The sequence below is a fragment of the Danio rerio genome, chromosome 8 (genome assembly GCF_049306965.1).
Source record: "Danio rerio strain Tuebingen ecotype United States chromosome 8, GRCz12tu, whole genome shotgun sequence".
In the NCBI taxonomy this organism is placed as follows: Eukaryota; Metazoa; Chordata; class Actinopteri; order Cypriniformes; family Danionidae; genus Danio; species Danio rerio.
The window spans coordinates 8,252,310-8,274,741 of NC_133183.1; the positions used below are offsets into that span (position 1 = coordinate 8,252,310).

The 22,432-nt window shown below is 35.6% G+C and overlaps 1 protein-coding gene across 2 annotated transcripts in view; it reads right to left on the reverse strand.

The window, feature by feature from the left end:
- dock5 (dedicator of cytokinesis 5) overlaps positions 1-22,432 on the reverse strand; it is a 175,208-nt gene that overhangs the window by 67,380 nt on the left and 85,396 nt on the right. For both annotated transcript variants that reach the window (XR_012383806.1, NM_001110012.1), the window contains 9 exon segments: positions 20,425-20,525; positions 20,069-20,203; positions 17,957-18,068; positions 16,331-16,401; positions 12,422-12,528; positions 12,179-12,315; positions 9,243-9,338; positions 8,871-8,969; positions 6,025-6,195 (listed from right to left, as the gene is read on the reverse strand). Coding sequence is in view for 1 of the 2 variants with exons in the window: in NM_001110012.1 (NP_001103482.1) it covers positions 6,025-6,195; positions 8,871-8,969; positions 9,243-9,338; positions 12,179-12,315; positions 12,422-12,528; positions 16,331-16,401; positions 17,957-18,068; positions 20,069-20,203; positions 20,425-20,525 (1,029 nt within the window). In the remaining variant the exon portion in view is untranslated.

Genomic DNA, 22,432 nt, shown 5'->3' on the forward strand with positions numbered 1-22,432 from the left:
TTGAACAGCAGCAGATCGTCTTGACCATGTCTACATGCCTCAATGCATTGAGCTGCTGCCATGTGATTGATTCGAAATTTGCGTTAACAAGCAGTTGGACAGGTGTACCTAATAAAGTGGCCGGTGAGTGTATATATATATATATTTGTATAATAAAATGTTCCATTTGTAACACTAACTGACTGTATTCAACGAGAAGTGTTGTTTATGTCTGTGGAAAAAAACTGAACAGGATAAATACAAACTACTGTGGAAAGTCTATATTTACAGTACCGTTTCATTGTTTCAGCTACTATTGCAACACAGAGCTAGAACCCACTTCAGCCTAAAATAGCGAATGACGCTTTTAAATTATGATTGTGTGTGGAGTTACATATCGCATTTGAGTAAGGCATAGCCACGCTTTGATTATTTAGTTAATTAGTTTGTATTGATATACAGTAGTGCAATTGCCTTTTTTAATTGACTGAGGTCTTACGGGTGAAAAGCTTCGGATGCACAGGGTGTTGGATGAACGGTAACCAAGCAACAGAAAGTTTAGTTGTTCTGCAGCAGTCTAGATGATATTTCCCAAATGCCTAAAGAGCAGGAGGCATCCAGTGGGTGCAAAATCCATACGCTTTCCCGAACGATTATCACAAATGAGCATCACAAAAACAAGTTACATAAAGAGCCTGAAACACCATCAGAAAGTGCTTTACAGAAATGCCCTAACATTATTCTCCTGGAAAAAATAAATAAATAAAATTGTACATGCACAGGGCAATTGCGCACTTAGTGCACGCAGAGATATTCACAGCGCTGGAATTATAAAACCTGTGGTCAAATCATTACTGAACAACCTCACGTACAGAACATTCAAGTGGGTTTTATTGTGTTATTTTTATCTCTCTGTGTGTCAAGTGGTTTTTGTATATGTGGACAGAAATGACTGGGGGGAAAAAAATGAAAATAAGTATGCAAAAAAAATAAAAATCACATGAGTGGCATTGTCAAACATTAAAAGTGCAAAAGCAATGAGTAAAGTTTAGAAAGGATTTAAATTTATTACAAAGTATATGAAATGAATTCCATATTTTAGCCATAATTTAGAGAAAAAGAGGTGAAATGAGCAAAAACAAGAGTTTCTGAGAATGCTCAATGCACACCGGCAGAAGATAACACAGGCTAAAAAGAAAAAAAACTCTATCATAACATGAAAACAACAAATATGCTGTAAAAATATGAAACCATAAGCAAAAATTTGTGTTTCATATAATTTTTTCATGACTACAATGTTTGTTTTCTGGTTGCAGTAGCAGGATGAACAATCCGTAACACTTTAAAACAAGATTGTATGTATTACACTGTAAAAAAAAATCGTAAAAAAAAGGTCAAATTACTGGCAGCTACGGCTGCCAAACAAAAACCATAAAATTACGGTAAAATGTCTTTGTTGAAATAAAGTGCAAAAAAAATAAATCTACAGATATTTTCATTAAAATGTTTACATAAAAACACTGTTATTTTACAGACTTTTCCTAGAATATTACGATAAAATCCGTTCAATAAAGTTACACGCCAAGAGTTTTACAAAGAAACACTGTTCAACAAAGAAATTTTACCATAATTTTATGTTTTTTTGTTTGGCAGCCATAGCTGCCAGTCATTTGACATTTTTTACGATTTTTTATTTTTTTTTACAGAGCAAGTAATTACAATTTATTACTTTCATTTTACGTAATTTTAAATGTATTTCATAAAAAAAACAGGAAAAAACACTGTGTAAATAAAATGGCAATTTTATTGTATAAAGCAGACAAATTGCTGTAATTTGTCATTATTTATATAATACATAAAATAACAGTCAAGCTGTTAATTTACAGATATTGTTTGTAATTTTTGTATATTTTTGAATATAATTTAAAATAACTGAAAAAATACTGTATAAATAATACTGTAATGTCCCTGTATAAAAAACAAAAATGTCAGTAATTTGTACCTAAAATGAAAGTCAAACTGTGAATTTAGAGAGATTGTTTGTCATTTTACTAAGTTCCACATATATTTTTAAATGACAAAAAATTACTGTAATAAATTTAGAGATATTTTCTGTAAAATTAGTTTTTTTTTTTTTACGAGGTAGTTAATGCTAGTTAATGTATTTACTAACATAAACAAACAAATGAACGCATTTATTACCATGTTTATTCATTATTGTTAAAATTAGCTAATGGAAATAAAGTTGTTTATTGTTTGTTCCTGTTAACTCACAGTAACCCTCTCAAGGCAGGCGTTGCAGATTTGCCACAGTTAAAAAAATTAACTACCTTATTACTTCTGATACATATTTTATGATTTTTTTTTTTACTCAGAAGTACCACTGCAGGACTTGGTTGTCCATAAGCAACAAACAGATTCCCCACTTGCTCAACAGATGACACAAAAGACAAAAACTGTTTCTTAAAGTACCACATGACAAAGTGACTTGGAAACATGACCTACTCAATGAGGATTTGAGATATTGGATATGGATCCCATATTGTTTTTGTTGTTGTTCAGCCACAAAAAAGCAATTTGTTACATTGTTTGAAAAGTTGTATATAAACAGTTATTGTTCATGTCATATTCAGTCGTCAGTGTCTAATTACCACACTGGGCCAATGTTGCAAATCTGCAACATCCCAGAACACCTTGCATGTGAATGTCTCTCTAAAAAAAAAGTCAGTATTCTATTGTACTACACCATATGATAATTTTCCCCAAATATCAGATTTTTCCCATTTCTAAAGCTTAATTTGAGCCTGGTTATTAATAATTCTCAATTGGGAAGTCACAACATTATGTTATCCCTTGATTACGACCGCTAAATAACACAAGCTCATTCAGGAACTCCAAGTCACATTGACCATTTGTAGATAAGATCAAATCCAGTTTTATTTCTGTCAGCTTTTGCGTTTTTGGCATCATCTTATGTCTGAATAATGCACAAGTTAGTGTATACTCCATTCAGCCGTTTCCATCATCTGTGTGTTTAATTAATGGTTTTATAAACTATTATAGCTCAGAACAATATTTTGTCTAATTTTTAAGTTTTGTGGCAAGTATCTGTGTAATGATAGCATTATTAACCAGTTTAGTTTCTGTAAGCTTTGCATTTTTGGTGCCATCCTGCGTCTGAAAAATGTGCGGGTTAGTGTATACTCCATTCAGCTGTTTTCATTTCCACCAACTTTAGATGTAATTAAAGTAATAATAAAAATATTACAACTTAAAACAATATTTTGTGTTCATTTTTTTATGTTTTGTGGCAAGTAGCAGTGTAATTCGTGAGATAAAGTACAAAGAATAAAGTACAAGGATGATTAATTTCACACTGTTATCTCCCTGCCCATTAGTGACCATCTCTTCCTCATTAGCATAAACAGCCCTGAGTGAGAAGCAGCCATCCACAATTAGAGTTTTGAATCTGCCACAATGCTGACACATAAGCATTTATAGCCCCGCCCTCTTTTCAAACTGCGGAAACAATATGATAACAACGTGAATATACTTTATCCTTAACATACATCTACATTAATGTTGAACTATGATTAACAAATGCTGTACAAGTATTGTTCATTATCATTTCAGATTAGTAAATACATTAACACTAGCTAATAACACCTTATTGTAAAAGTGCGACCAAAAAAACTAATTACATATGTATTAAATGGTTTAGCTGCTCTGTAAGATGTTAGTTTGATTACAGACATCCAAAAATGAGATGGTGGGATAGCACTGCCATTGAAGGATCATTCAGCAATCATCTAAACGAAGAAGACAGGTCTCAGCAGGCATGAGATGTTGTGCAAACATTGAATCTGGATGTGCCTTGGTGCTTTCCTCCCTTTATATACTGCCTGTGAGGACTGCTTTTTTTTATTAAGGATTCAGCAGTGCTGTTTTAAGGATTGAGATGGAAGTAAGAGTTCTGGAAATTATAGTACGGCTTCTACAATGAACTCTTTCATCTCAGAAGGAACTCTTTTATTTCAAATAAAATAGATAACATTGCTCATTATATGAGGTTTTTAACCACACGCAACATGCATTCATTTCTTATCCAAAGCACCATTTTGGTTCATTAAAAAGTCTTTTAGTAGTTTTGAGAAGTAAATATTTAGAGGGGAAATGAAATTCCATTGAATTTTTAAACAATACTTAGAAAAGGTGAGCCTTTTATTTATTTTTAATAACTTCTCACAATCTATTTGTTGGTCATTTTTGATATTCTGTTTGATCTTGAGAATTACGAATTAAATAAAACTAAGCAAAGAAGAATAAATATGCTTTAATTCTTTATTTGATCACACTACAGTAAGGGTTACTGCTATTAAATATACTTATATAAATATCTTTTGTTCAAAAAATAAAACTCCCAAAACAACTTTTCAGGATGTTCAATAGAAAGTTTAAACTAGCAACATTCATTAAAAATAGGAACCTTTTTAACATTTTGACTGTATTTACTGTATTTTTTTATTAAATTAATCCATCCTAACTAAATGCAAGTATTCATTTTTTATTAACTGAAAACTACTAATGAAAGTGATTATTAAGATTTGTTTTTTCTGGAATCTCTGGTTGGAAAATAGTCATATTTAATATAAGAGAATTATGTTTTTTACACTATAGACAGTTGAAGTCAAAATGATTGGTAAGCTAGGAAAATAAATCTTTGTTATCTTTTCTATCTTTTATTCAAAAAACAAAACAAAACAACTTTTCAGGATTATTAAATAAAAGAGAGTTCAAATCAGCAACAATTATTGAAAATAGAAACCTTTTGGAACATTTTGAATGTCTTTACTGTAGTTTGTTTTATTAAATAAATGAATTCATCCTTACTAAATGCCAATGGGAGTGATAAATAAAAATCATTTTTCTGTCATCTCTTGTCAGAATATATTCACATTTAATATGTTTAACATTTACTTGTTTTAAATATGAATCTATGAAAATTAGTAACACATTTGAGCATGCCATTTTATGTCACGCATGTGCATGTGTGTGTTTTTTTAAACGCTTTAAACAGTCAAAATGAGTAGCAACCCTTGATAAACATTAGCAAGGAAAGCTAAATGCAAAATGTAATGTAAAGCTAGAAAAATAAATCTTTATTGTTAAAATCCCAAAACTAATTTTCAAGATTTTTATTTAATAAATAAAACAATTAAAACGAGCAACATTTATTGAAAATAGGAACCTTTTGTAACATTTTACTTTACTTTGTAACTTTACTTAATTTTTTTAATTAAATGTATGCATCCTAACTAAAGAGAAGAAATCATTTAGTTTAGAGGCAATCAAACTAATAAACTAAACAAATTCTTTGTTTTTAATTGTTAACCCCAAACTACTAATGTGAATGTTTAATGAGGGTCATTTTTTCTATCATTTCAAATTATAGTCATGTTTAATATATTAAATTTTTACCTTTTTCTAAATTTTTCAGTTTTGAAAAATTGATGAGTTTTTTTTAGCAATCTAGACTGTTGTAGTCAAAATTGTTGATAAACAAACCCCTGATTAACACTTTACCTACTAAGCTAGGAAAATACCCAAAAAAAAAACCCAAAACTTTTTTTAGGATTATTAAATAAATAGAAATTTCAACTATAGCAACATTAAAATGAAAAAAGTAACCTTTTCTAACATTTTGACTGTATTTACTGTCACTTTAATAAAATGAATGCATCTTTACTGTCATTCTTTTTTAATAAAGCAATCTAACTAAATAGAAGTATTCGCTTAATAACCCCACACTACTAATGGGAGTGATTAATAGGAGTCATTTTTTCCTTCTACTCTGTTTGCAATAATGGAACCATTTCCGCTTCCATTTCTATTCTCTCAAACACAGCATTGGAAAGCACTGTTTTTAAAGGCTTTTAAGGCATGGGCAACCACAAACCTGACTGTGTTTCCGGCAATATAATCTCGATCTTGCCTGAAGCATAACATTGTACTTAAAGCCCCTTTATGAGTCTCCATCAAACTGACCTGTAAGTGGAAGCTGGCATAGTCCAGGAAGCCCTTATTGAGCACCTCAGAGTACTGGTCTATCGCCCGCAGGAAGACTTTCATTTGCAGGAGATTCATGATCATCCAGTCTGGCGGAAACACGTTGCCCATCAGATTTTTGAACATGATGAAAGTCTCCATTAGAAAATCCTGGTGGAAAGGCAAACAAACAAATATGTACATAGTTATATGTTCATATGTTTATATTTGTGTCCATATAATATTTTTAAATGAGTTATTAAAACTATAATGTTTAGAAATGTGTTGTAAAAAATTGCCTCTCCGTTAAATAGAAATTGGGGGAAAAAAGTGGAGGCTAATAATTCTCCGCATTTTTTGGTCGCAGTCACATGCTTTGAGAGCTTTTATGACTGAATGAATCAAATAGGCTCTTTCCTATGAAGGCAACCTGGCTTGCTGAAATATAATTGGCTAAACTGGCATTAGGCGAGTTAAAGGGATATGTTTATTTATTTATTTATTTATTTATTTATTTATATACAGTTGAAGTCAGATTTATTTGCCCCCCTTTGAATTCTTTTTTTTTTATATATATATATATACTTCCTAAATGATGTTTAACAGAGCAAGGCGTTTACAGTATTTCCTATAATATAATATTTTTACATCTTGAGAAAGTCTTATTTGTTTTATTTCGGCTAGAATATTTATTTATTTAATTTTTTTTAATTAAGGTCAATATTATTAGCCCCTTTAAGCATTATATTTTTTGATAGTCTAAAGAACAAACCATCCTTATACAATAACTTGCCTAATTACCCTAACCTGCCTGGTTAACCTAATTCACCTAGACAAGCCTTTAAATGTCACTTTAAGCTGTATAAAAGTGTCTTGAAAAATATCTAGTCAAATATTATTTACTGTATCATGGCAAAGATAAAATTAGATTATTATTAAATTAGTTATTAAAACTAATATGTTTAGAAATGTGTTAGAAAAAAATCTCTGTTAAAGAGAAATTGGGGGAAAAAATAAACAGGGGGGCTAATAATTCTGACTTCACCTGTATACAAGTCAGAATTATTTGTATATTTCTTTCCTCCATTTCTGTTTAACTGAAATAAGTTTTTTCAACACATTTGTAAACATAATAGTTTTAATAATTCATCTCTAATAACTGATTTCTTTTGTTGACAGTACATATTTTTTTAAATAAACATATTTTATTGAATAAGAATTTTTAACAACAACCGCAATGACACACACACACACACACAGACACACATGGTACTGTCCCAAACAAATCCTATACAATGAGTCAATGAGCAAAGCAACAATGACAACATAGTTTAACAGAAAATAGAATAAAGAAATAAAAATAAATAATTGAAGTGGTAAAATAAGTCTCTGAAGAGGTTGAGTGGCTGGTTTGTTCCTCCAGATCAAGAAATAAACCCCAAACACTAAAAAATTGTTCAATAGTATAAGTCCCCATAATTCTCAGTCTTTCTATCTATATTACCGAAATCATGTCCGCAATCCACATTTGAAATGTAGGGGGTGCAGATGACTTCCAATGCCGGAACACAAGCCTTTTACCCACAATCATACCTAAAGACAAAGACTGCTCGAGTCCAGATGAGAAATGTGTTGTGAATATCCGAAGATAGCAAGTTGTGCATCAACATTTACTATAAGCTTCAGAATATCAATCAAATATGCTTGATCATTGAAACGACTGGCATTTTACTTTTAATGTTTATATAGCAGAACCTTTTGGTCTGATTCATTCGAGTGGTTAAAGATTACTCTCAAGTTGTTCTCCCAATTTTCTTAATATTTTCTTTGGTTTATTAGGGAAAGATCTTAATATTCAATTTGTATTGAACAAAATTTTAATTTTGGGGAAATGTTATATTCATAAATGCAAGTGCCTTAAAACAAAACCACTATTTTTAGTTTTCCAAAAGGAATTTTGGTTTTACTCTAAAACTTTAAAGTTGCTACAATTAAAATGGTAAAGAATACACATTTCTTCTTTATTTTAGTTGTGTTTGTGTGTCTATTCGATGGTTTAAGTGTATCTTTCTGTGTTACTATTTTATTGATTCTATTATTTGTGCTCTGTTCTATAAATGTAGATAAAAGTTGTTATTCGAATTTTGCCTTAAAGTAATTGTTATAATGCAATAAAAAAATTATAAATAATAATAATATGCTTAACCACAATGTATATTACAAAGGACACAACCAGAAAGCATGGGAAGTCGAGTCTTCTGTCACTTTGCACCTGTCACATAATGGTGATACGGAGGGAAAAATATCATGCAACTTGGCTTTAGTATAATAAAAGCGACGGACAACCTTAAAATTGGATAAACTGAGGCCTGCTGTTGACTGAACAGGACCGTATTATCTCCAGGCATTTATCCCACAGTACATACAATTTGACTAGATATTTTGAAGATACTAGTATTCAGCTTAAAGAGACATTTATAAGCTTAACTAGGTTAATTAGGCAAGTCATTGTATAATGATGGTTTGTTCTGTAGACAATCGAAAACAAATACTACTTAAGGGGGCTAATAATATTGATCTTAAAAAGATTTTTTTTTTTTAAACTGCTTTTATTCCAGCCGAAATAAAACAAATAAGACTTTCTCCAGAAGACAAAACATTATAGGAAATACTGTGAAAAATTCCTTGCTCTGTTAAACATCATTTGAGAAATATTTAAAAAAGAAAACAATATAATCATCCTGGAAAACAAGAAAATAACAATAATACAGTGTAGGGCTTTTTTTTGTTTTGTTTTCTACATCTGTGATGATGAATGGGCGCTGCGGAGAAAGCAGGAGACTTACGATAACGTCCTGTCTGGTTTTGAAGGTGTTGATGTATTGTGCGTAATGTGCGTCTTCCATTTGTTTCAGGATGGCGGTCATGCAAGCCAGGTAGTGGCCCTGCGTCCAGAGGAAGAGGAGAAATAATCAATAACTTTGCATGCGCTGCCCACACTGCTGAGAAAAACCCATAACCACAGGCCTGGGCAAAGAAATAAACAAGTTAAGTTCAGTGGTGCAGACTCTTGTTGTTATGAGTTTCAGCAGGTGTGTTTGTGTGGGCTTCAGCGCTTGCACGGTTGAAATAACAGCAGCATTGGCAGAGAGGTAAGCTGATTTATCTCTGCTAAATCTTTCAGAGACGCTCCACTCTGTGGGCTGTTGATGTCTTACTATGTAGGGAGAGTCCAAGCTCAGGTTGATGACTGTACGATTGACCCTCCGCAGGAGACGGTCCACGATTAACTTCACATGACCGGATGTGGGACCCTGGAAGCATAAAAAGGTGAATGAGATGCATTGAAGGATGGTCGAACGGCTGACGATTGAACCGAGAAACAAAAAAAACAAAAAAAATGACCTTATTTTGGAAGTTTGCAACGTAACTGCTAAAGCAAAGAGATGCTCAGAAGTCATGAGTTTGACCTGGAATGTCTCTGAACATATCAAGTGAAATGTCAAACTCAACATGAATGCGCTGGGGGAATCAAGACGCCGGTGAAATGCATCACGGTTGAAAGATTAGTCTCTCTATATTCATAAAGTCATATTTCATCATGAAGTCACCACCAAGATGCTCGCAGAGGATGCATTTATTTGATTAAATTATTAGCTCTCCTGAATGATTAGCCCACTGTATATGAATTTTTCTCTAATTTCTGCTTTTTCAACACATTTCTAAACATAATACTTTTAATAACTCATCTCTAATAGCTGATTTATTTTATCTTTGCCATGATGACAGTAAATAATATTTGATTAGATATTTTTGAAGATACTAGTATTCAGCTTAAAGTGACATTAAAGGCTTAAAAAAAAGCGAGGCAAGGCAGGTTTATCCATATAGCGCAATTCATACACAATGGTAATTTAAAGTGCTTAACGGGAATAAAAGTATAAGAACATAAAACAAAAAAAAATAAAACTAATAAAAACAGACAGCAACTGATTTAAAATTTAAAAACAGATTATAAAAAACTACAAAAAGAAAGACATAATAGTGCGATCTGTCGGACAGCATGGTGCTCATTCAGTAAAGGCACAGCTAAACAGGTGTGTTTTCAGTCTTGATTTGAATGTGCCTAATGTTGGAGCACATCTGATCATTTCTGGACACTGATTCTAGCAGTAGGGATGTAGTAGCTGAATGCGGATTCACCCTGCTTTGACTGAACTTCTGGGATTTCTAATTTATTTGATACTAAAGATCTGAGTCATCTGTTAGGTTCGTATTTATTGAGCATATCTGTAATGTATTGAGCTCCTAGGCTATGTAGTGATTTATAGACAAGTAGTAATACTTTAAAATCTATTCTAAATCTAAAAACAACCCTAAAGCCCTGAGGACAGGTGTGATGTGCTCTGATTTCCTGGTTCCGGTCAGAACCCTGGCCGCAGCGTTCTGGATGAGCTGCAACTGTCTGACTGTCTTTTTGGGAAGGCCAATGAGGAGACCGTTACAGTAATCCACCCTGCTGCTGATAAAAGCATGAACAAGTGTCTCTAAATCCTCACTGGAACCAAAGCATCTGATTCTTGCAATGTTTTGAGATGATAGTATGCCGAGTATTATGCTGATAGTATTAACCTAACTAGGTTAATTAGGCATGTTAGGATAATTAGGCAAGTCATTGTATAATGATGACTTGTTCTGTAGACAGTCAATAAAAAAAATATTGCTTTAAGGCGGGGTAATAATATTGACCTTAAAATGGTTTAAAATAATTAAAAGCTGCTTTGAAAAAATATTATATTATAGGAAATACTTAAAAAAAACGCCTTGCCTAACGCTCTGTTAAACATAATTTGGGAAATACTTGAAAAATAGTCACTGGAAGGCTAATAATTGTTACTTCATCTGTATAATATTATACAGTATATAATTTAATATAATCGAAATGACAATTTAAAGGGCACCTATAATAAAAATCTTTTCGAAGATGTTTGGACAGAACTGTGTGTAGGTATTGTGTGTCCAATCATATTTAGGTGATATAAAGACAATAAGTCTCTTTTTTGTTTGTTTCCCAGTGATAGGTTGCAGCTGAAATGGCATCCACTGCGTAAAACATATGCTGGATAAGTTAGCGGTTAATTTCGCTGTAGCGACTCCTGATTAATAAAGGGACTAAGCTGAAAAGAAAATGAATGAATGAAGTCTCTTTTTTTAAATTTCTTGATGTTAAACTAGGATCCAAATTGCTGCCATTTTGAGGCCGACCGCAACATGACAGATGAATGCGGTTTCCCCGCCCACTGAATTGATTGACAGTATCGTAATCACAATTCTCCATAGTAAGACGTATAATCATATCAACAAGACAGAACATGGGCATATCAACCAGGATTAAAAGGTTTAAAACGTTTTTAAACCAGTGCATGTTAATGAATTACAGTGATTTTACTGTCTTTATCATCACAGCCGCACATCAGCACAGTTATATAAGACGACGCTTCAATCCCGGTTTATGGACGTTAAATCAGGTTTATTTTGTACATTAACATAACAGATGTCTATACAGCAATGGATATTAACATTTATCCGGTCACATTTGCCGTTCAAAAACAGTGCAAAGAGTAATGTGCTTGTGCTGTGTGCGTGCATGAATGAACTTTGTAACAACCTTGTGTGAGACTCATTGTTGCGGAAAGGCTTGAATTAACTCCACAACAAATACATCAAACACTCATTGGGAAAGTTCTTACTGTAGTATTTCTTACAAACGTTACGTGAGATCTGCTTCCTTCATGTCTGTCGCTGTGCTGTTTATCTGACACATGCAGCTGGAGATGGATTCCAATATCCTGAAAGGTCTAATAAATAATCTGATGGGTGTTTTGAGCTGAAACTTTAAAGATACATTTTGGAGACACAAAAGACTAAATCTTGAAAAAAGGTTAAAATAGGTGCCCTTTAATGTGTTTTTGCTCGTTTGCTGCCTTGTTTTAACTCTATGATAAAAATAAAAATGTCGACTGAGAAAATCTGAACACCCTGATTGCTGGAAACAGCAGAAAACCAGCCAATTAGTTTGGCGCCTGCAGTTTTGCTCATCAGATGGTCTGAGGCTGGAATAAGGCTGTTATATGTTCAATCGTATAAAACTCACCACGTTTTTACAGTCCAGCATGTCTAGTACCGTGCTAAGCAGCTGAACACAGGCCTCCAGATCAGGTTTGTTAGAGTTGTCGTCCAGTTGACCGCTCAGCTGATCTGTAATCAGGGGCAACAAAACATCTCTGCAGTCTGGAAGAACAACAGAGAGCATGAGGCGTTTGAGGAGACACACACACTATGCTTTTAGCGGATGATGAAAATGATATGTTTGACCTGAATGGGTGTCAAGTCCTACCTGGTTGTTTGAAAAGGTTACTCTCGACAATTTTCACCAGACAGCCCAGTTTCTGTCTGACCATCTGAAAATCTGGAATACTCTCGATGAACTTTGACAGCTGGACACTGTGAAAAAGAGAAAAACTGGCTTTCACAAACTGGAAATTATCCATCAATAGCATGAAACGGAACATTTAAGTCCGGTTTCTTGCAGATTCTTGACAAGAAATGAGGCAAACTTTTTAAAGAGATATAATAATAATAATAATAATTATTATTATTATTATTATTATAGTAAACTAAGGGCGACGCAGTGGCGCAGTAGGTAGTGCTGTCGCCTCACAGCAAGAAGGTCGCTGGTTTGAGCCTCAGCTGGGTCAGTCAGCATTTCTGTGTGTAGTTTGCATGTTCTCCCTGCGTTCGCGTGGGATTCCTCTGGGTGCTCTGGTTTCCCTCACAGTCCAAAGACATGCGGTATAAGTGAATTGGGTAAGCTAAAATTGTCCGTAGTGTATGAGTGTGAATGAGTGTGTGTGGATGTTTCCCAGAGATGGGTAGCGGCTGGAAGGGCATCCACTGCGTGAAAACGTGCTGGATAAGTTGGCGGTTCATTCCGCTGTGGCGACCCCGGATTAATAAAGGGACTAAGCCGACAAGAAAATGAATAAATTAATGAATGAATGAATGAATAATAGTAAACTTAGCAATTTCAATAACTCCACCATTCCAGTAAAGCTGCAAGCAGCGATGAAAGGGACCTCGCACTCTGGCTCACCACTGCCCAATGGCCTTAAGACGACAGAGAACAGTGGACAATAATAATTTAAGCTGATGCATAATTTTTTAAAAACTGAGAAAATTCATGCCAAACATCCTTCTGTAAGCAGGTGGTGCTATGACTATAACATAATATTGGCATGTAGATGTCTTCAGAAGAGGAATCTCATCAAGCGTAAATATTTAGGCAGATTGGACATTGTGTGGCTGAGTTATAACTAAGTTCCTTTAAGGAAAGTCATTTCATTCGGTGGCCATCTTTGAAACACGTCTCAGGCAGTATGCTCGGTCATTCTGTTTGAATGGGAAACATCAAATTCTCCAATCTACTTGCCAAGCTTACGATTACATTTATATTACGAATAACCAAATAACCAATATTATTAAACAACTTACTGACTTATTAGTTTAATTTCTAATTGTTCGAATAACACAAAATCTGCAGAAACTCACGTCTGGTTCGAGCCCCTCCCCCGGAAAATTGTCACTCTATAGCAATTGCTGATTGGCTCCTGTACTAGAAAGCGGATTTTATTCACCATATATCGATCACTGATTGGCTCCTGTACTAGCAGGCGGGTTTTATTCACCTTATAACAATCACTGATTGGCTCCTGTACTAGAAGGTGGGGCTTCATTCACCATGTTGAGTTAACTTTTTTTCATTTAAGAGTGACATGTCTTGTATATTTTAAAGTCTTTTAAACACAGAATTTATCAATCCGTCACAGACACACCCTTCGACAAAAACTCTAGATCTTCAAAATTTACACCACAATCAATCTGATGATGTAAAACATGTCATTTCCAGCTGCGAGTAGGTGGCGCTATAACTGTAACTGGATATTGGCAAGTAAATGTGTTTAGTTCAGAACTGTTATCAAATCTGTGGCTTTTAAGTCAGATTAAACAATGTATGTGTTATAACAACTTCCCGTTTCAAACGCCCCTCAACGAAAACTCTAGATCTTCGCAATTTAACATTGCCAAGGCCTTTAGATGACAATACCTAATTTGGTGTTGATCTGAATAAATTCCTAGGAAGAGATTGTTAAAATACAACGCCTGGGGCCTCATGTATCAACGCTGCGTACGCACAAAAACGTTTGTGTACGCCAGGTTTCGCGCTCACTTTTGGATTTACTAACAATGAAATGAACGTGAGAATGTGCGTTGGTCTACTCCAACTTCATGCCTGGCGTACGTGCATTTCTTGTGTGTGTTTGTTTTATTTTCATTGGTGACTCCTAGAGGCAATTGTGTTAAATTGCACACTACAAAGTATCTTTGAGCCGTGCAATGGCAGCTATATGGGATGGGATCATCTGCATGTCTAGCAGGTATATATGGTTTCCATACCATGCAGTAGACCAGCTAAACTTTAAAGCGCAGCTTGCAGCGTTCGCCGGTTTTCCCAATGTAATCGAATTGATTGACTGCACGCACATAGCTATAAAGGCGACATCTGAAGACGAATTTGCATACGTGAATAAGAAACATTTCCATTCAATAAATGTGCAAATAATATGAGATGCTCAAATGCGCTTAATATAATGCACACACTTATTAATGATTTCTACTTGTCTTCCTCGTGATGACGAGTAGGCAAAATCTGATATGTAGAGGGGGAAAGAAGAATGAGCTCATCAGCCACTGGATTCAAACCGGATTCATGATGGAACGTGTCAAAACATGTTGCCATGCCCTTTACGAGCTACGCCACTCACACTGCTGTTTGCTGCTCTCTTTAGTTTTGTTGTCTCTCTCAATCAAACGGTGATGGATAGGAATCACTCAACTAGCTCAGTCCAATAAGGTGTGCTATTTGCACTTAGCCTAAATAGACATTACAAACTTTTTTACAAAATTTGACACTTTTACATCGGATCATTTCTTTTTTAATTCACTCACAGTGCGATTTTCAGACCCAACTGCGTTAACCGCGTCAGCTAAACTCTCCCTCTCTATTTCTTTTCTTTTGTTTTTAATTCCGGAGGACAAACTTGCAAATAACACAGTTTTTCTCCGGTCTACCTCCTATAGGGGCACCTCTAATTCACATTCTGTTCAACGTTTCTCTTACTGTTTGCTTTTTCCATTACTTTTTTGATTGGTTTTGTCAAAGTACACTCATTACCATATTTATTAAGGGGAGGAGTCAGGGAGGGGTTTTGCGCTCGTGCACGTGTGCTCAGTTTTTAAGTCTGATGTACAAAGAGAATATGCTGTGGGATTCTACATGCGCAGTGTTTCATACATCTGATTTTTTTAATGCTTGTGCACATTTACAGCTTTGTGCGTACGCAATGTTTTAGTATGATTTCCACGCAAGTCTTCGTACATGAGGCCCCTGGAGTTTGCAAAAACTGCACTTTTAAGCAGAGGAAGTTAAAAAAAAATCTCTGACTTCCTGTTAGATTTCGAATTTCGCTCCAAGATACTTTTTTGTAGGTATTGGCATGTTTATTGTGTTTGCCAATTTTTGTATGTATACATGAAACTTAGCTCACAAGTGCATAGGTGGCGCTGTCGAGCCATTTTGTCACACCCACACAAATCAAGGTGCTTGAGGGAGTTCATAAACACTACAGAAATAGAGAATTTTTAAATGAACAAAATCTGTCAAAGTGATGATCATAAATTTACTTCACAAGCTTAACTTATTTTGTAAGATTTATTTCAATTTTATCAGGGCAAGTAGATTTGTTTTCTCACGATGGTAAACAACATTATATAAACTGGTGCTTCACACCCATGCGAAACAAGTCCTTTCCTTTATCTGACTTTGAATGCATCAAAGACCTTCTTCAAGTCACTGATGAAAGCTTAAAAAATAAACAGTTTTTTCCTGAATAGTTCTTGCGAGCGCTTTAACAAAAATACAAGCTTTATATTTATGTTTTTCCACCATCGGAAGCACTGGTGCAAATTATTTCAGATTATAAGTCGCTTACATAACCATGATTTTTCTCTTAAAAGTTGATTTTTGCTTATCAATTTGCCACAAATGCTGTGTAAAGAACTAGGATATCTTTAGAAACAGGAATACTCCTTTAAATGATCCTCTCTCTAATGAAATCTATAAACCGGCGGTGCGGCAAAGATGCAGCAGATGTTTTCACACCAGTGTGAAAGACGTCATTCACTTTACCTGAGCTCCACAGCATCAAAGACCTTCTGCAAATCATTGATGATGGTGGGAAGATATTTCAAGATTGCTCCCTGTAAAAAATATATATATATTGAATTTAATACATATTATTATATATATAATTTTCAACATCATTAATCCAGCCTTTAGAGCAGCGATGCACAAACTAGGACACGCAGGGCAAAGTTGGCCCATGGTATCCTTTAAATTGGCCAGCCATCCCATCTGAGAAAAGTGGGAGAATGATGGGGATGCTTTAGAAATTGTCTTTTCAAATAAAATGTAATCTTTTGTTTGTTTGTCTGTTGAAGGGCTTTAGGGCGGGGCTGTCAGCCCTATAGGAATGGACTATTAGTGCTTTATGGTGGGGCTGTCAGTCCTTTAGTGCGGGATTATCAGTGCTTTAGGGTGGGGCTATCAGTCCTTTACGGCAGAACAATTAGTGTTTTAGGGCGGGGCTATCAGTCCTATAGGGTGGGACTATTAGTGGTATAGGGTGGGGACATCAGTCATTTAGGGTGGGACAATCAATGCTTTAGGGGGGCTATCAGTGATAGAGGGCGAGCTATCAGTCCTTTAGGGCAGGGCTATCAGTCCTTTAGGGCAGGACTATCAGTGCTTTAGAGCGGGGCTTTCGGTCCTTTAAAGCGGGATTGTCAGTGCTTTAGGGTGGGGCTATCAATCCTTCAGGGCGGAACTATTAGTGCTTTTGGGTTGGGCTATCAGTCCTATAGGACTGAACTATTAATGCTTTATGGTGGGGAAATCAGTCCTTTAGGGTGGGACAATAAGTGCTTTAGGGCGTGGCTATCAGTCCTATAGGGTGGGATAATCAGTGCTTTATGGCGGGGCTATCAGTGCTTTAGCGTGGGGTTATCAGTCCTATAGGGAGGGATTATCAGTGCTTTAGGGCGGGACTATCAGTCCTATAGGGCAGGGCTACCAGTGTTTTAGGGTGGGACTATCAGTCCTTTAGTGTGGGATAATCAGTGCTTTAGGGGAGGGCTATCAGTCCTTTAGGGCGGGACTATCAGTGCTTTAGGGTAGGGCTATCATTTCTATAGGGCGGAGTTATCAGTCCTTTAGGGCGGGGCTATTAATCATTTAAGATGGAATTATCAGTGTGTTATAGTAGGGTTATTAGATATTTAGGACGGAGAAATCAGTGCATAAGGGCGGACCTATCAGTGTTTTAGGATGGGACTGTCAGTGTTTTAGGACGGATGTATCAGTGCTTTAGTTGATATGATTTAATGTAATGTTTTCTATTTATTATTGATATTATAAAATAAATTGGGAAATGACCCATGACAAGTTTAATGTAATATAGTTTGGTTAATTTACCTTTGGCTCTCAACGATATTTAGTTGAGGGCCTTTATCCAAAATGTCTGTACATCTCTGCTTTAGTCACATAAATCTAAATGTATAAATTGTTTTGTTTATGCCAAAAACTATTGGAATATTAAACAAAGATTGAATGTAAATTAGAAGTTTAGAAATGTCTGCTATTACTTTTAACTGCTTTAAAACATCCTCAATTAATATAAAAGTAGCATTTTAAAATCTTACAGGCAACAATCTTTTGAACAGTAATTTAATTCTTAATTTGTGCAGTGAAACCTGCCTTTATCTTAACTCCTTCATCCAGAGGTCTGTCCATCAGAATGCTGATAGAAAGAAATAAGGTCCGAATAGAGTCTTGAAACTGCCCTCCATCTTCACTTTTCCCATAAAACCTGACAGACACCAAAGAGAAAAACATTTTTAAAGAAAACACGAGTGGTGCCTGCTCATGAAAACGTCAGCGCAATGATTGGGAGGTGCTGTGGGTGGATGGCAGGGTGTTAAAAATCATTTCATCATTCATCATTCTTGTCTGCCGTGGGATGAGTGAGGTGTTTGTTCAACTCCCAGTCCATATTAGAGGAAAAAATAAAAGATAAAAAAAATAAATAAATAAAAGAGATTTTTCCCTTGAGTAGTATTATCTATCTATCTATCTATCTATCTATCTATCTATCTATCTATCTATCTATCTATCTATCTATCTATCTATCTATCTATCTATCTATCTATCTATCTATCCATCCATCCATCCATCCATCCATCCATCCATCCATCCATCCATCCATCCATCCATCCATCCATCCATCCATCCATCCATCAAACCTTCCATCTATATTTATATTTTTCTATTCATCCATCCATCTATCCATCCATCTAATCGACTATCCATCTGACCATCCATTCATCTATCCATCAGTTCATTTACATAACCAATTAAATAATCATCCACATATCTATCCATCCATAAATCTGTCTATCCATAAGTCTATTTATCTCACCAACTAAAAATATATCCATCCATATATATCCATCTATTTGTCAAACTTTTCATCCATCCATTAATTTATCCATCTGCCTATCAGTCCATTTATCTAAAAATCAAACTAACCATCCATTCAACCATCAGTCCACCTAAATATCCACCCCCACCCATCTATCTATCTATCTATCTATCTATCTATCTATCTATCTATCTATCTATCTATCTATCTATCTATCTATCTATCTATCTATCTATTTATCTATCTATCTATCTATCTATCTATCTATCTATCTATCTGTCTATCCATCCATCCATCCGTCCGTCCGTCCGTCCGTCCGTCCGTCCGTCCGTCCGTCCGTCTATCTATCTATCTATCTATCTATCTATCTATCTGTCTGTCTGTCTGTCTGTCTGTCTGTCTGTCTGTCTGTCTGTCTGTCTGTCTGTCCGTCCGTCCGTCCGTATGTCCGTCCGTCCGTCCGTCCGTCCGTCCGTCCGTCTATCTATCTATCTATCTATCTATCTATCTATCTATCTATCTATCTATCTATCTATCTATCTATCTATCTATCTATCTATCTATCTATCTACTGTATCTATCTATCTATCTATCTATCTATCTATCTATCTATCTATCTATCTATCACCATTCATCCATCTAATCATCCACCCATATATTTATCCATCTATTCACCCATCCAACTATGCATTAAACTGTCTATTCATCTATCCAACAATCCATCTATTTATCCATCCCTCCATCTTCTTAACTGTCCATCCATTCATAAATTTATCCAACCATCTAACCATCCATCATATTTCTATCCATCTATTCATCCATCCATCTGACTATCCATTCATCTTTATATCAGTTCATTTATTTAACCATTTAACTAATCATCCATATATCTATCTATTCATAAATCCATCTAACCATCAATCCATTTATCAAACAATCTAAACATCTGATCATTCCTCCATCTATCCATTTATCCAAAAATTTAACTAACCATCCATCAGTCAGGTCTGTTTGTCCATCTATCCACCTATGTGTGTATTTGTCTGTCAGTCAATTCATCAATCTAACCACAGAGAAATAAACATGCCGCACATGATGCATGCAATTCTATTCCACAGGCTGCTCCCCAGAAAGGTTTACTGTTTCAAATATTGCTTTGAACCAATGCTCTCCATTTAATTGCCTTTGTCTAGCTCCAGATGGAGGTCCAATTGCCTCATATGTTTTCTCACAGATACAGAAGGGAGTGATGTCTAAAGTATCTCTCTCTCTCTCTCTCTCTCTTTTGCTGTTTGCTGTTTCATTAGCATTGACAGATCAAGGACAAGTTCAATCAAGCCCTCATGGAGGCGAGGCTATTTTTGAGAGCAAATAAGACCAGTACCCACCTCAAATAGAGGACCCGAGACTGCACAATGAAACGGAAGAGATACTTGAAGGCTTTCAAGGCTGCGTAGAGTCGCTCCGTATGAGTCGAGTCTTCAGCATGACCCACAAAATAATTCAACACTTTGGTCAGCTTCCTGTAAGGAAAAAAAAGCAAACCCAGGCAATTATCGCATTCTTGCAAATCAATACCTGAGAGTGCCACTGGACAGGTGTATATAGAGAATGGGTGAGAGAGGAAACGAGTGTTAGGGTGAGATGGCAAGGTGGGAATTAAAATGCACACAAAAATGGCCAAGCTATATTAAACACATGAACTGTGACACAAAGGACAGAGAAATCCAAACAAGACTCTTACTGGTACGCCAGAGTAGCACTGAAGTGTTTATTAATGTAGGTCTCCAAGACAGGGTTGAAATGCTGAAACTTTATGTCACCGATCAGTGAGATGATGAAAACCTGAAGACATAAAGCAAAAAATGCCAGCTTTAGATCTTCGTGTATGTGACGTTGGTCAAGCTTAAAGGCAACATGGAAATACATTATTTTTAGATCTATAATAAATGCATGACAGCTCGGTTAGGATTTCCACAGGTTTCAATTTTATTGATTTTATGAATTAAATGTCAGATGTATATGGTGTTAAGAATGCTTTTCTAATAAATATTTGCCTCCTTAAAAAAGGTACTGTAATTTAGCTCTGTAATTATGTCATTTTCATTTATTTATTATTATACTTATTGACTTATTATATTATTATTATTATTAGTTAGGTCATTTGAATGTGTATATGTAATTGTGCACTGGCCACTTTATTAGGTACACGTTACTAGTACCAGGTTGGACCCCCTTTTGCCTTCAGAACTGCCTTAATCCTTCATGGCATAGATTCAACAAGGTACTGGAAATATTCCTCAGAGATTTTGGGCAATATTGACATGATAGCATCACGCAGTTGCTGCAGATTTGTCAGTTGTACATTCATGATGGGAATCTCCCGTTCCACCACATCCCAAAGGTGCTCTATTGGACTGAGATCTGCTGACTGTTGAGGCCGTTCGAGTACATTGAACTCATTGTCATGTCCAAGAAACCAGTCTGAGATGATCCGCACTTTATGACATGGCGCGGTATCCTGCATTAAGTAGCCATCAGAATATGGGTACACTGTCATAAAGGGATGAACATGGCCAGCAACAAAACTCAGGTAGGCTGTGGCATGTTGACATGATGCTCAATTGTTACTAACGAGCCCAAAGTGTGCCAAGAAAATATCCCCCACACCTTTAATCGACTACCACCAGCCTGAACTGTTGAAACAAGACAGGATGGATCCATGCTTTCATGTTGCTGATGCCAAATTCTGATACTACCATCCGAATGTCGCAGCAGAAATCAAGGCTCATCAGACCAGGCAATGTTTTTCCAATCTTCTATTGTCCAATTTTGGTGAGCCTGTGTGAATTGTAGCCTCAGTTTCCTGTTCTTAGCTGAGTGGCACCTGGTTTGATCTTCTGCTGCTGTAGCCCATCTGCCTCATGAAGAGATGCTCTTCTGCATAACTGGGTTGTAACGAGTGGTTATTTGAGTTGCTGTTGCCTTTCTATCAGCTGGAACCAGTCTGGCCATTCTCCATTGCCCTCTGGCATCAACAAGGCATTTGCTCCCACAGAACTGCCGCTCATTGGATATTTTCTCTTTTTCTGACCATTATCAGATGGTTGTGCGTGCAAATCCTGGTAGATCAGCAGTTTCTAAAGTACTCAAACCAGCCTGTCTGCCACCAACAACCATGCCACGTTTAAATCACTTTTCTTCCCCATTCCGATGCTCGGTTCGAACTGCAGAAGATCGTCATGACCATGTCTACATGACTAAATGCATTGAGTTGCTGCCATGTGATTGGTTGATTAGAAATTTGCGTTAACTAGCAGTTAAACAGGTGTACCTAATAAAGTGGCCGGTGAGTGTATACAAGAAGGCTGTGGATTTTTTGTGCTGTTTTGTAGACTGCATAGTTATTGTATGCCTAGTTGATGTGGTGGAAAAAAATGGGGGAAAAAATTTGTCATTAGCCACATATTTTAAATAATGTGTCAAATCTTGCAAACTCAAGTTGTATACATTTCTTTTTTTAAAAAAAGACAAGTTTTAAAAGCTATATTAAATTAAATATTGCCAATAGAGTGTTCAAGTCAGTGTCCCCACCATAAATATATTAAAACAACTTTTAAACAGGGTGGCACGGTGGCTCAGTGGTAAGCACCGTCACCTCAAGAAGGTTGCTGATTCGATCCTCGGCTGGGTCAGTTGGCTTTACTGTGTGTTGTTTGTATGTTCTCCCCATTTACTCCGGGTGCTCCGGT